Source organism: Oncorhynchus clarkii, chromosome 31 (assembly GCF_045791955.1).
Source record: "Oncorhynchus clarkii lewisi isolate Uvic-CL-2024 chromosome 31, UVic_Ocla_1.0, whole genome shotgun sequence".
Lineage (NCBI taxonomy): Eukaryota > Metazoa > Chordata > Actinopteri > Salmoniformes > Salmonidae > Oncorhynchus > Oncorhynchus clarkii.
In genome coordinates this window covers 26,730,553-26,744,296 of record NC_092177.1, presented here as the reverse complement: position 1 = coordinate 26,744,296, position 13,744 = coordinate 26,730,553, and the positions used below count along the sequence as shown (strand labels likewise).

General features: G+C 41.9%; 2 protein-coding genes across 3 annotated transcripts in view; both read left to right on the top strand.

The window, feature by feature from the left end:
* LOC139390584 (protocadherin alpha-C2-like) overlaps nt 1-13,744 on the top strand; it is a 178,852-nt gene that overhangs the window by 67,833 nt on the left and 97,275 nt on the right. The gene's annotated exons all lie outside the window — the stretch shown is intronic.
* LOC139390464 (protocadherin alpha-8-like) lies at nt 8,975-11,628 on the top strand. Its single transcript, XM_071137594.1, has 2 exons — nt 8,975-11,350; nt 11,602-11,628. The coding sequence occupies exons 1-2, from the start codon at nt 8,975-8,977 to the stop codon at nt 11,626-11,628; spliced, it is 2,403 nt and encodes an 800-aa protein (XP_070993695.1).

Here is a 13,744-nt window from a genome sequence, read left to right as displayed (position 1 = left end):
ACAAGCCTACAGAAGGCTGTATTTCTGCTGCACTGATCTTACAGCAGGAAGCACACACAGAGGAGGCATACAGCTGTAGAAGACGGGTCACTATGTGCTACAGAAAGGGTTTTTCTTTGTCTATTCTTGTCCATAAGGGAGGCATGGTACTAAAGAGATGCATCACATAGGTGTATGGCATAGATGCTGCTCCCTATACTGTGCTTACCATAGCAATACATAGACAACGTGGTGTGTGTCTGTATCAGTATCTGTCCTCATAAAGGGATATGGTCACTGTATGGTCTGTGTTACCACAGATAGGGGGAGGTCTCTGGAGCCTTGGCCCAGTGAGGGTGCAGGGAGCTGGGCAGGCCGAGTGAGAAGGTCAGACTCTCTGTGGGGGTGTGGTGACGGAGATGGGAGCTGCTAGCTCTCACAGTGAATATGCTGTTGAGCTACACTATCAATGCATGAGCAAGCCAGCAGCAACCCTGTGTGTGTGTGTGTGTGTGTGTGTGTGTGTGTGTGTGTGTGTGTGTGTGTGTGTGTGTGTGTGTGTGTGTGTGTGTGTGTGTGTGTGTGTGTGTGTCACATCGTGGGGAGTATGCTTTGTACTCACTGCTCAGAGATGACAGGGCAGTGTGAATATGAACAGAAGCAGATAGGAATCTCTGAATAGGAGAGCTGTACAGAAAGCAGGAGGAGATCCAGAAAGACTTGTGTTATCATTCATGCTCTCAGCTGCCTTTGAATAATAAGCATTCAGCCATGTGTGTGTGTTACTGTGTGTTTCTGTGTGTGCATTTGATTGTGTGTTTGAGTGTGTGTTTGAGTGTGTGTGCGCATGTCCTCAGCCCCCGCTCCCTCATGGTGAGGTGTGGTTACCACGGAGACCAGAGAGCTGTGCAGAAGGAGGAGAGGAGGAGGAGAAACTTGCTTGTTCTGCTAACAGAGCTCCCCACCCCTCCTTCATGTGCTAACACAGACCCACTCTCTCACCCACTAACACCCCCACTAACACCCCCACTAACACCCCCACTAACACACCCACTAACACACACACTAACATACACACTCAAGCAGAAACATACACACTAACACACACACACACACACTAACACACACACTAAAACACACACTAACATACACACTCAAGCAGAAACATACACACTAACACACACACACACACTAACATACACACTCAAGCAGAAACATACACACTAACACACAGAGAGAGAGAGAGTAAATGCCCATTCACTCAACAGTATGAAACAATGGGTTTTTGTTAAAAAATAAATAAACATGAGTAGGCTACTCATCCCCCTTCTCCTCCCAGACACGCTCTAATTTCAAGACGCACAGGTGCACACACACACGCACATATGCACACACACACAAGCACACACACACACACATAGGCTACACACATCAACACCCTCGAAAAAATCTCCCTTGGTACCCACCTTCTTGCTCCCTCTCTCTCCCTGCCTCTCCTGGTTAATAAGACAGACAGACAGACAGACAGACAGACAGACAGATCATACCCCATTTATCTACAATCAGGAAGCGAACGTTCGGTCTCTTTATTTACCAACCGTTTACTAGTTATTAATAATGTAGAGCATTCGGTTATCATACCCTCTGGACATGTTGCATGAGGAGGAATAGTCGGGGTGACTCCATGCAGCAGAATTCCAGTGTAATTGAGGAGACTGAATATTCATGTATGTGTGTATTTGTGTAGGGGTGTTTGTGTTTTTGCTTGTGTGCAAGCCTCCTGTCCTTCTAATTGTTTCATTGCCCCCTCTGCGGATCCTCCCATCCCAGCATTATAGTGAGCAAACAGAGGAGGAAATGATGCCGTTGGTCTATGACATCCGCATATTTCACACCTCAGAGGAATAATTAGGAATGATCAATTTCACACCGCATGTCCCTACTGAGCATGCTCTATTTGAGGTCTGACTCCACTGAGAGTGGGTCAGTGGGAGAGATGGATATGGCCAGATATGGGTCAGCTAACATTTACTTAAAGAGCAATGATAGTATATAGCTAACGTTACGGAAAAGACAGAGACAGCGAGGCACCTTGATGAGACCATGCTGCCTGCCTTTCCCTCAGAGGACCACTCAAACCATGAACTTTCTAATGACTGTCCATCTCATGATGTCATGATGTCTGGATGTCATGATGTTATGTCATTATGTTATGATGTCATGATTTTAGGATGTTATGATGTATGATGTCTGGATGTCATGATTGTAATGGTTTTCCTCCTCCTCTTCGTCTGAGGAGGAGAAGCGAGAAGGATCGGAGGACCAAGACGTAGCGTAGTTCGTGTTCAACATGTTTAATCAAAGACGATAACGTGAACACTACACAAATACAAAATAACAAACGTGGCAAAACCCAAAACAGTCCTATCTGGTGCAGAGAACACAGAGACAGGAAACAACCACCCACAAACCACAACACAAAACAGTCCTATCTGGTGCAGAGAACACAAAGACAGGAAACAACCACCCACAAACCCCAACACAAAACAGTCCTATCTGGTGCAGAGAACACAAAGACAGGAAACAACCACCCACAAACCCCAACACAAAACAGTCCTATCTGGTGCAGAGAACACAAAGACAGGAAACTACCACCCACAAAACCCAACCCGAAACAGTCCTATCTGGTGCAATGACCCAAAGACAGGAAACAACCACCCACAAACCACAACACAAAACAGTCCTATCTGGTGCAGAGAACACAAAGACAGGAAACAACCACCCACAAACCCCAACCCGAAACAGTCCTATCTGGTGCAATGACCCAAAGACAGGAAACAACCACCCACAAACCCCAACCCGAAACAGTCCTATCTGGTGCAGAGAACACAAAGACAGGAAACAACCACCCACAAACCCCAACACAAAACAAGCTACCTAAATATGGTTCCCAATCAGAGACAATGACTAACACCTGCCTCTGATTGAGAACCATATCAGGCCATACATAGAAACGGACAAACTAGACACACAACATAGAATGCCCACCCAGCTCACGTCCTGACCAACACTAAAACAAGGAAAAGACAAAAAAACTATGGTCAGAACATGACAATTATGTTATGATGTCACAATGTTATGATGTCATGATGTTATGATGTCTGGATGTCATGATGTTATGATGTCATGTCATGATTTTATGATGTTTGATGTCATGATGTTATGATGTCTTGATGTCATGATGTTATGATGTTATGATGTCATGATGTTATGATGTTATGATGTCATGATGTGATGTTGTTAGGATGTTATGATGTCTTGATGTCATGATGTTATGATGTCATGATGTTATGATGTCTTGATGCCATGATGTTATGATGTTATGATGTCATGATGTTATGATGTTATGATGTCATGATGTGATGTTGTTATGATGTTATGATGTCATGATGTGATGTTGTTAGGATGTTATGATGTCTTGATGTCATGATGTTATGATGTCTTGATGCCATGATGTTATGATGTTATGATGTCATGATGTTATGATGTTATGATGTCATGATGTGATGTTGTTAGGATGTTATGATGTCATGATAATATGATGTCTTGATGTCTTGATGCCATGATGTTATGATGTTATGATGTCATGATGTTATGATGTCATGATGTTATGATGTCATGATGTTATGATGTCATGATGTTATGATGTCATGATGTGATGTTGTTATGATGTTATGATGTCATGATGTGATGTTGTTAGGATGTTATGATGTCATGATGTTATGATGTCTTGATGTTATGATGTCATGATGTTATGATGTCATGATGTGATGTTGTTATGATGTTATGATGTCATGATGTTATGATGTCATGATGTTATGATGTTATGATGTCATGATGTGATGTTGTTAGGATGTTATGATGTCATGATGTTATGATGTCTTGATGTCTTGATGCCATGATGTTATGATGTTATGATGTCATGATGTTATGATGTCATGATGTTATGATGTCATGATGTTATGATGTCATGATGTTATGATGTCATGATGTGATGTTGTTATGATGTTATGATGTCATGATGTGATGTTGTTAGGATGTTATGATGTCATGATGTTATGATGTCATGATGTTATGATGTCTTGATGTCATGATGTTATGATGTCTTGATGTCATGATGTTATGATGTCTTGATGTCATGATGTTATGATGTTATGATGTCATGATGTGATGATGTCTTGATGTCATGATGTTATGATGTCTTGATGTCATGATGTTATGATGTTATGATGTCATGATGTGATGTTGTTAGGATGTTATGATGTCATGATGTGATGTTGTTAGGATGTTGTTTTTCTAAACCACTTTTATTTTTTTGTGCTTTAAAGCGCTTTGAGATTTTTTGAAAGTGTTATATAAGTTGATGACATTATATGAAGGCACTTACCCTCCTGACACAATTAAATAACCACGAGGCAGGGCTATATTGGAATGTTGATAGGTCACTAAGTGCTGAGTAGATATGAAATCCCTTTTCCCTGGTGAATGACTACAACGCCACAACACATACTCATTATTGTCTTTCAGACACTTGTGCATCTGAAAGTGTGGGATATGAAAGCATCTCTTCTGCTTGAGTTTCCTTTGTTAAGGGAGTGTAGTTCAGCTGTGTCTTCGTACGCTTTACAGTGGCAAGAAAAAGTATGTGAACCCTTTGGAATTATCTGGATTTCTGCATAAATTGGTCATCAAATGTGATCTGATCTTCTAAATCACAACAATAGACAATAGACAAACATGCTGCGGTGAAACTATTAACACACAAACTATTGTATTGTTCTTGTCTATATTGAATACATCATTTAAACATTCACAGTGTAGGTTGGAAAAAGTATTTGAAGGAGTATTTGAACCCCTTGGCTAATGACTTCTCCAAAAGCTAATTGTAGTCAGGCGACACTTAACCTGGAGTCCAATCAATGAGACGAGATTGGAGATGTTGGTTAAAGTTGCCTTGCCCTATAAAAAACACTCACGAAATTTGATATTGCTATTCAGAAGAAGCAGTGCCTGATGTGAACCATGCCTCAAACAAAAGAGATCTCAGAAGACCTAAGATTAAGAATTGTTGACTTGCATAAAGCTGGAAAGGGTTACAAAAGTATCTCTAAAAGCCTTGATGTTCATCAGTCCACGGCAAGACAAATAGTCTATAAATTGAGAAAGTTCAGCACTGTTGCTATTCTCCCTAGGAGTGGCCGTCCTGCAAAGATAACTGCAAGAGCACAGCGCAGAATGCTCAATGAGGTTAAGAAGAATCCTAGAGTGTCAGCTAAAGACTTACAGAAATCTCTGGAACATGCTAACATCTCTGTTGACGAGTCTATGATACATTAAACACTAAACAAGAATGGCGTTCATGGGAGGGCACCATGGAAGAAGCCACTGCTGTCCAAAAAAAACATTGCTGCACGTCTGAAGTTTGCAAAAGTGCACCTGGATGTTCCACAGTGCTACTGGCAAAATATTCTGTGGACAGATGAAACTACAGTTGAGTTGTTTGGAAGGAACACACAACACTATGTGTGGAGAAAAAAAGGCACAACACACCAACATCAACACCTCATCCCAACTGTAAAGTATGGTGGAGGGAGCATCATGGTTTGGGGCTGCTTTGCTGCCTCAGGGCCTGGACAGTTTGCTATCATCGTCTGAAAAATGAATTCCCAAGTTTATCAAGACATTTTGCAAGAGAATGTTAGGTTATCTGTCCGCCAATTGAAGCTCAACAGAAGTTAGGTGATGCAACAGGAAAACGACCCAAAACACAGAAGTAAATCAACAACATAATGGCTTCAACAGAAGAATATAAGCCTTCTGGAGTGGCCCAGTCAGAGTCCTGACCTCAACCCGATTGAGGTGCTGTGGCATGACCTCAAGAGAGCAGTTCACACCAGACAAGAATATTGCTGAACTGAAACAATTTTGTAAAGAGGAATGGTCCAAAATTCTTTGTGCAGGTTTGATCCGCAACTACAGAAAACGTTTGGTTAGTTGCAATATTTGGTTAAAAAAAAGAGGCCCATATAGTGCAGCCCGTGTGTGTGTGTGTGTGTGTGTGTGTGTAGCAGAGAGAGCAGTACGTACGTGCAAGAATGACTAATTATTGTGCATGTAGGCCCATACTGTTATGTGTCTGCTCTGGTCTCTCCCATTGTGACCTAGAAATCCTCTGATGGGGTCAGACCTGCCTAGTTATTATTTCTATTGGGCATAGGGAGAAGAAGATTATGACTTCGGAATATGATGATGATTAAATATTTCAAATCATCTTTCATGTTTCCAACTGAATGGAAATGGGACAAGAGCCTCTGCACCCAGGGCCTAATCCTTGGATTATACATAACCAAACGTCCGTAAACTCCTAACCACTGTCTCTGTGGAGATACAGGGTAACATACAAAAAAATACACCAAAATACCCAGAAATCTGTTGAAAGAGCAGACCACAACTGGTCCTACATCAATGAGCAGGAAAACAATTATGCCCATCAGCTTGTGTGTGTGTGTGTGTGTGTATGTGTGTGTGTGTGTGTGTGTGTGTGTGTGTGTGTGTGTGTGTGTGTGTGTGTGTGTGTGTGTGTGTGTGTGTGTGTGTGTGTGTGTGTGTGTGTGTGTGTGTGTGTGTGTGTGATATATATAGATATACATATAGAGAAAGCGATAGAGTGAGGAGAGGGGGTGCAAGAGGGGTAAAGAGAGGTGGGAGGTTGTTGTCTATTTATTGAATGTTCCTCCCTGGTATACTGACATACAGTACCAGTCAAAGGTTTGGACACACCTACTCATTCAAAGGGTTTTCTTTATTTGTACTATTTTCTACATTGTAGAATAATAGTGAAGACATCAAAACTATGAAATAAAACAAATGGAATCATGTAGTAACCAAAAAAGTGTTAAACAAATCTAAATATATTTTATATTTGAGATGATTTAAAGTAAACACCCCTTGCCGTGATGACAGCTTTGCACACTCTTGGCATTCTCTCAACCAGCTTCACCTGGAATTCTTTTCCAACAGTCTTGAAGTAGTTCCCACATATGTTGAGCACTTGTTGGCTACTTTTCCTTCACTCTGCAGTCCAACTGTCATGCCCTGGTCTTAGTATTTTGTGTTTTCTTTAGTAATTTGGTCAGGCCAGGGTGTAACATGGGTTTTGTATGTGGTGTGTTTTGTCTTGGGGTTTTTGTTAGGTATTGGGTTTGTAGTATAGTAGGGGTATCTAGCATAGTCTATGGCTGTCTGGAGTGGTTCTCAATCAGAGGCAGGTGTTTATCGTTGTCTCTGATTGGGAACCATATTTAGGCAGCCATATTCTTTGAGTGTTTCATGGGTGATTGTTTCTGTCTTTGTGTTTGTTGTCACCAGATAGGCTGTTTAGGTTGTCGCACATTTATTGTTTTGTTAGTTTATTCATGTATAGTTTTTCTTCATTAAAAACCATGAATAACCACCACGCTGCATTTTGGTCCGCTTCTACTTCACCCCAAGAGAACCGTTACACCAACTCATCGCAAACCATCTCAATTGGGTTGAGGACAGGTTATTGTGGAGGCCAGGTCATGTGATGCAGCATTCCATCACTCTCCTTCTTGGTCAAATAGCCCTTACACAGCCAGGAAGTGTGTTGTGTCATTGTCCTGTTGAAAAAGTTATAGAACTAGAAATAGGACTAGGAGGATGGATATGGATATTGCACATGTCAACATGTGATTTCTGTGTGAATTTGATTAGTTATGCAGCCCTAACACACACACACACTCAACTTGATCTCCTACACAGTACAGAATCATCTGATTTGGGGTTGAAGAATCTAAAATATATTTAACACTTTTTTGGTTACTACAGGATTCCATATTTGTTATTTCCATGTTTAGATTGTTTCACTATTATTCTACAACGTAGAAAATAGTACAAGTAAAGAAAAACCCTGGAATGTGTAGGTGTGTCCAAACTTTTGACTGGTACTGTACATGTTCTTAGTTAGACACATACAGTGTTGTGCCTATCTACCCTACAGTATTACAGATCACTAGTAATGATATAACAGTAAGTTATGGTCAGCCTTCCATTAATAGCAAGCCAAGGTGCCTTACTGGCTATATTAGGTAGAAATGGAATAGTTGTCACTGGGAATGTAGATAGATAGATAGGTGTCACCACACCTTCCTACTTCAGGCTTACGCTCCTGAGAGGGGGATAGAAGAGGGGAACTAGATAGAGAGATATAAATATACTATCATATAAATATAAGTCATCCATAAGGGTTTAATGCCTGCTGTTGGTTGGAGTGTATTACTCATTATCATAGCCTACATACAGTAACTCTGAATTACTATTATTGCCGATTATGCGAACACACACACACACACACACACACACACACACACACACACACACACACACACACACACACACACACGTTTTTCAACCGGACTGAGTTTTTAACTGCATAGGCTGCTAGTGCTGTCCGTGGTGCTGAAAGCTAGAACTACATTTTGCCTACAAGATACACCCCATTTTCAGAAATTCATGTTCAGTGTTGTTAAGTGTTTAGATTTGATTATTTGATTCGTGCTCTCTGGTGGAACATGCATAATACACCGTATCTGCTGGTTTTGCAGGCAATTGCATGTCTACGCTTCATGATTGGAGTATGTCACATTTCTCACCACTTGGCGTCACTGTTGACCGTTAGTGTGAGAAATGGTCACGGGCGTTAAGAGGCCCATCCCGCCTTCACAGGGTGAGAACATGTCTTGCTGCATTGTTACAAAGAGACGCAGGACGAGAGATCGAATAGTCGGCATCAAGATCAGTCTGTTTCTACCTTCTACAATTGCATCCGAATTTGACAAATAACTTCTTCATAATCTTGATTGTTTTAAATGTAATTTCATCTCTTCGGATCTATATGTGGCTCATGTTCGATGGAATGATGTCTTCACCGAATATAAGGAGCTCTATTGTGACGTATGTAGTGCTTGTGCTGCTGGAGTGTTACTGGGAGGCGGTGTGCGGGCAGCTCTCCTATTCCGTCTCAGAGGAGGTAAACCCAGGGACTTCTGTGGGAAATATCGCTAAGGATCTAAACCTCAATGTCCAGGATTTGGAGTCGCGTATGTTTCAGATTGTCACCGGGTCCAAGAGAAAGTATTTCGAGGTAAATCTGAAGACTGGTGTTCTCTATGTGAATGAGAGAATAGACAGAGAGGAGCTCTGTGTGAAGGCTCTGAAATGTACAGTCAGTGTAGAGGCCGTTATAAACAGTCCGTTGAAGCTTTACCGTCTAGAAATCACTATTTTAGATGTTAACGATAATGCTCCGTCGTTTATTGAAAAATCACAAAGTATCAATATAGCAGAGAGTACATTACCAGGCTTGAGATTCGCCCTAGCAGAGGCAAATGATGCGGATGTGGGTAAAAATTCTGTTAGTACATACATGCTTAGCCCTAATGAATACTTCGCTCTTGATATACACAAAGGAGGAGAACGTGTGTCTGCTGACTTAGTGCTGCAGAAAGCGTTAGACCGAGAGAAACAGTCTGTTATAAAGCTCACACTGACGGCCATTGATGGTGGCAACCCACCGAGGTCGGCCACATCAGAGATTGTAGTTAATGTTTTGGACATCAATGATAACGCTCCGGTTTTTAGTATCTCGTTGTATAAGACTCGACTTTTCGAAAACGTCGCAATAGGGACAAAAGTAATCACTCTGAATGCGTCTGATGTCGATGAAGGCATAAACAGTGAAATGGTGTATTCGCTAAGAAGTAAAGGCCAAGGTCATATATTAGATACATTTCAAATCGATTCTAAAACGGGAACAATCACAGTTAAAGGGCATATAGATTTCGAAAAAAGTCCTGCCTTTGAGATCCGTGCAGAAGTGAGTGACAGAGGCCAGCCCCCGATGGCAGCTCACTGTAAAGTGTTGGTAGAGGTGGTGGACCTCAACGACAATGCCCCTGACATCACTGTGACGTCACTCTTAGACACAGTGAAGGAGAACGCCAAGATGGGCACTGCTATTGCTCTCGTGTCCGTCCTCGATAAAGATGGTGGCAAAAATGGAATAGTGAATTGTGATATTGTGAATGAAGTCCCATTTAAACTGGAGACAAACTATGAAAACTATTATTCGTTAGTGGTCGACGGGCCTCTGGACAGGGAGAGCGCTTCTATGTATAATGTCACCATCACAGCTACTGATGAAGGGACCCCGCCTCTCTCCAGCACCAGCGTTATTACAGTACACGTTTCTGATGTAAATGACAACGCTCCTCACTTCTCAGAACCCGTGATTAATGTTTATGTGAAAGAGAACAGTCCGGTAGGAGACGTCATTTACATGATGTCTGCTTTTGACCCAGATTCAGATGAAAATACAAAGATGACGTATTCATTATTAAATATAAGTGTTCCAATATCATCATTTGTGAATTTAAATTCTCATACTGGAGATATAATCAGTCTGCAGTCTTTTAACTATGAGGAGATCAAAACTTTCCAGTTTAAAGTTCAGGCCACAGACTCTGGTGTTCCTCCACTCAGCAGCAACGTGACTGTGAACGTTTTTATCCTGGATGAGAATGACAACAGTCCTGGGATTATCGCGCCCTATTCGGAGCACGGCTCCGTTAACACCGAGAACGTTCCCTATTCTGCTGAAGCGGGCTACTTTGTGGCCAAGATCAGGGCTGTAGACGCCGACTCTGGCTACAATGCGCTGCTTTCTTATCACATCTCTGAGCCCAAGGGAACCAACCTCTTCCGAATCGGAACCAGCACCGGGGAACTAAGGACTAAGAGGAGAATGAGTGACAATGACCTGAAAACTCACCCGTTGGTCGTGTTGGTTTCTGATAACGGAGAACCCTCACTGTCAGCGACTGTATCTATGGATGTAGTGGTGGTTGAAAGTACAGGTGAAATCCAGACTCAATTCAGAAATGTGCCGAGAAAGGAGGAGAACTTCTCTGATTTAAACCTGTATTTGTTGATCGCCATAGCCTCGGTGTCAGTGATATTTTTACTGAGCCTCATCAGTTTAATAGCTGTAAAATGCCACAGGACAGAGGACAGTTTCAGAAGATACAGCGCCCCAATGATCACCACACACCCTGACGGAAGCTGGTCTTACTCTAAATCTACTCAGCAGTATGACGTGTGTTTCAGCTCAGACACACTGAAGAGTGACGTAGTGGTTTTCCCCGCTCCGTATCCACCTGCAGATGCAGAACTGATCAGTATTAACGGAAATGACACGTTTAACAGGACTCAGACATTACCCAACAAAGACAAGGTAAGAACTGTAGTTTTAACACAGAAATTAGTTTTCCTTCTATCCTAAACATGTCTTTGTCGCTTTGTTTTGATTTTCAATGTTTTTGGTTAACTTTGTTATTTGCCTCGTTATCTTATTTGAATGAACAGTGAAATTATAGACATATCACTGCCTATTTAATATGTTAAACTTGCTTGCTATTTTCCCACATTGAAGAGAAACTTGGACGCGCTGTCCATAGTGCGGAAACGATTCACCCTCTCTTGCAGGTTTTTCGGAAATATAATTTAGCATAAGAGCTGATGGGTATGCTATGAAGCAAGCTAGATGTATTCAGGGTTTTCTAAAGCTAACCATATTCAGTGAGCTTCACATTCCAGCTCAGGCTTCATCCGTACTTGGACGGTGGATATTGCTGGACCGCCTGCCGCTAATTGTAGCAGGCTTGTAACTGGGTGTGCATATCGCACAAGGCTCGTCAAACGCAGAATTCTTTATTGAGACAATGGTGAAACCTCAATCCATTGGCGAAACAGAGCCACGTTTTCATTTTTGCCGAAATCAAAATGAAAGAAAAGTTATCTTTCAAATTCAGCAGACTGTGTTATGAAATAGGTTTTCTGTACCGTCTTTATTTGATTAGTTATCCCCTTATTTTTGTCCTTAAACAGTCGCTATAAATACAGAACCAGTCAATAGTTTGGACACACCTACTCATTCAAGGTTTTTTTGTACATATTTGTCTATTTTCTGCATTGTAGAATAATAGTGAAGCCATCAAAACAATGTAATAACACATATGGGATTATGAAGTAACCAAAAAAGTGTTAAACAAATTAAAATATTTTTTGAATTTGGATTCTTCAAAATAGCCACCCTTTGCCTTGATGACAACTTTGCACACTCTTGGCATTCTCTCAACCAGCTTCATGAGGTAGTCACCTGGAATGCATTTCAATTAACAGGTGTTCCTTGTTAAAAGTTCATTTGTGGAATTTCTTTCCTTCTTAATGCGTTTGAGCCAATCAGTTGTGTTGTGCCAACAAAAGATATCCCTATTTGGTAAAAGACCAAGTCCATATTATGGCAAGAACAGCTCAACTAAGCAAAGATAAATGACAGTCCATCAATTACTTTAAGACATGAAGGTCAGTCAATGCTTAATATAAACAAACTATTTTTAATTTTTTTTACCTCATTTTCGTGGTCTCCAATTGGTAGCTAGTCTTTTCTCATCGCAGCAACTCCCGTACATACTCGGGAGAGGCAAAGGTCGAGAGTCGTGCGTCCTCCGATACACAACCCAACCAAGCCGCACTGCTTCTTGACACAATGCCCACTTAACTCGGATGCCAGCCACACCAATGTGTCGGAAGAAACACTGTACACCTGGCGACCGTGTCAGCCCGCTATAGGAGTCGCTAGTGCATGATAGTACAAACCCTAACCCCGACGACACTGGGCCAATTGTGCACCGCCCCATGGGTCTCCCGGTCGCAGCCGGCTGCGACAGAGCCTGAACTCAAACCCAGAATTTCTAGTGGCACAGCTAGCACTGTGATGCAGTGTCTTAGATGCCTGTGCCACTCGTGAGTCCACATTTCAAAATATTTTAAAGTTTATGCAAGTTCAGTTGCAAAAACCATCAAGCGCTATGATGAAACTGGCTCTCATGAGGACCACCACAGGAAAGGAAGTCTCATAGTTACCTCTGCTGCAGAGGATAAGTTAATTAGAGTTAACTGTACCTCAGTAATTGCAGCCCAAATAAATGCTTCACAGAGTTAAAGTACCAGACACATCTCAACATCAACTGTTCAGAGGCAACTGAGTGAATTAGGCCTTCGTGGTCGAATTGCTGCAAAGAAACCACTACTAAAGGACACCAATAAGAAAAAGACTTGCTTGGGCCAAGAAACACGAGCAATGAACATTAGACAGGTGGAAATCTGTCCTTTGGTCTGATGAGTCTAAATTTGAGATTTTAGGTTCCAACCGCTGCGTCTTTGTGAGACGCAGAGTAGGTGAACGGATGATCTCTGCATGTGTGGTTCCCACCATGAAGCATGGAGGTGTGATGGTGTGGGTGAGCTTTGCTGGTGACACTGTCAGTGATTTATATAGAACTCAAGGCACACTTAACCAGCATGGCTTCCACAGCATTCTGCAGCAATACACCATCCCATCTGGTTTGTGCTTAGTGGGACTATAATTTGTTATTCAACAGGACAATGACCCCAAACCCACCTCCAGGCTGTGTAAGTGCTATTTGACCAAGGAGAGTGATGGAGTGCTGAATCAGATGACCTGGTCTCCACAATCACCTAAACTCAATTGAATTGAGATGGTTTGGGATGAGTTGGACCGCAGAGTGAAGGAAAAGCCGCCAACAAGTGCTCAGCATATGTGGGA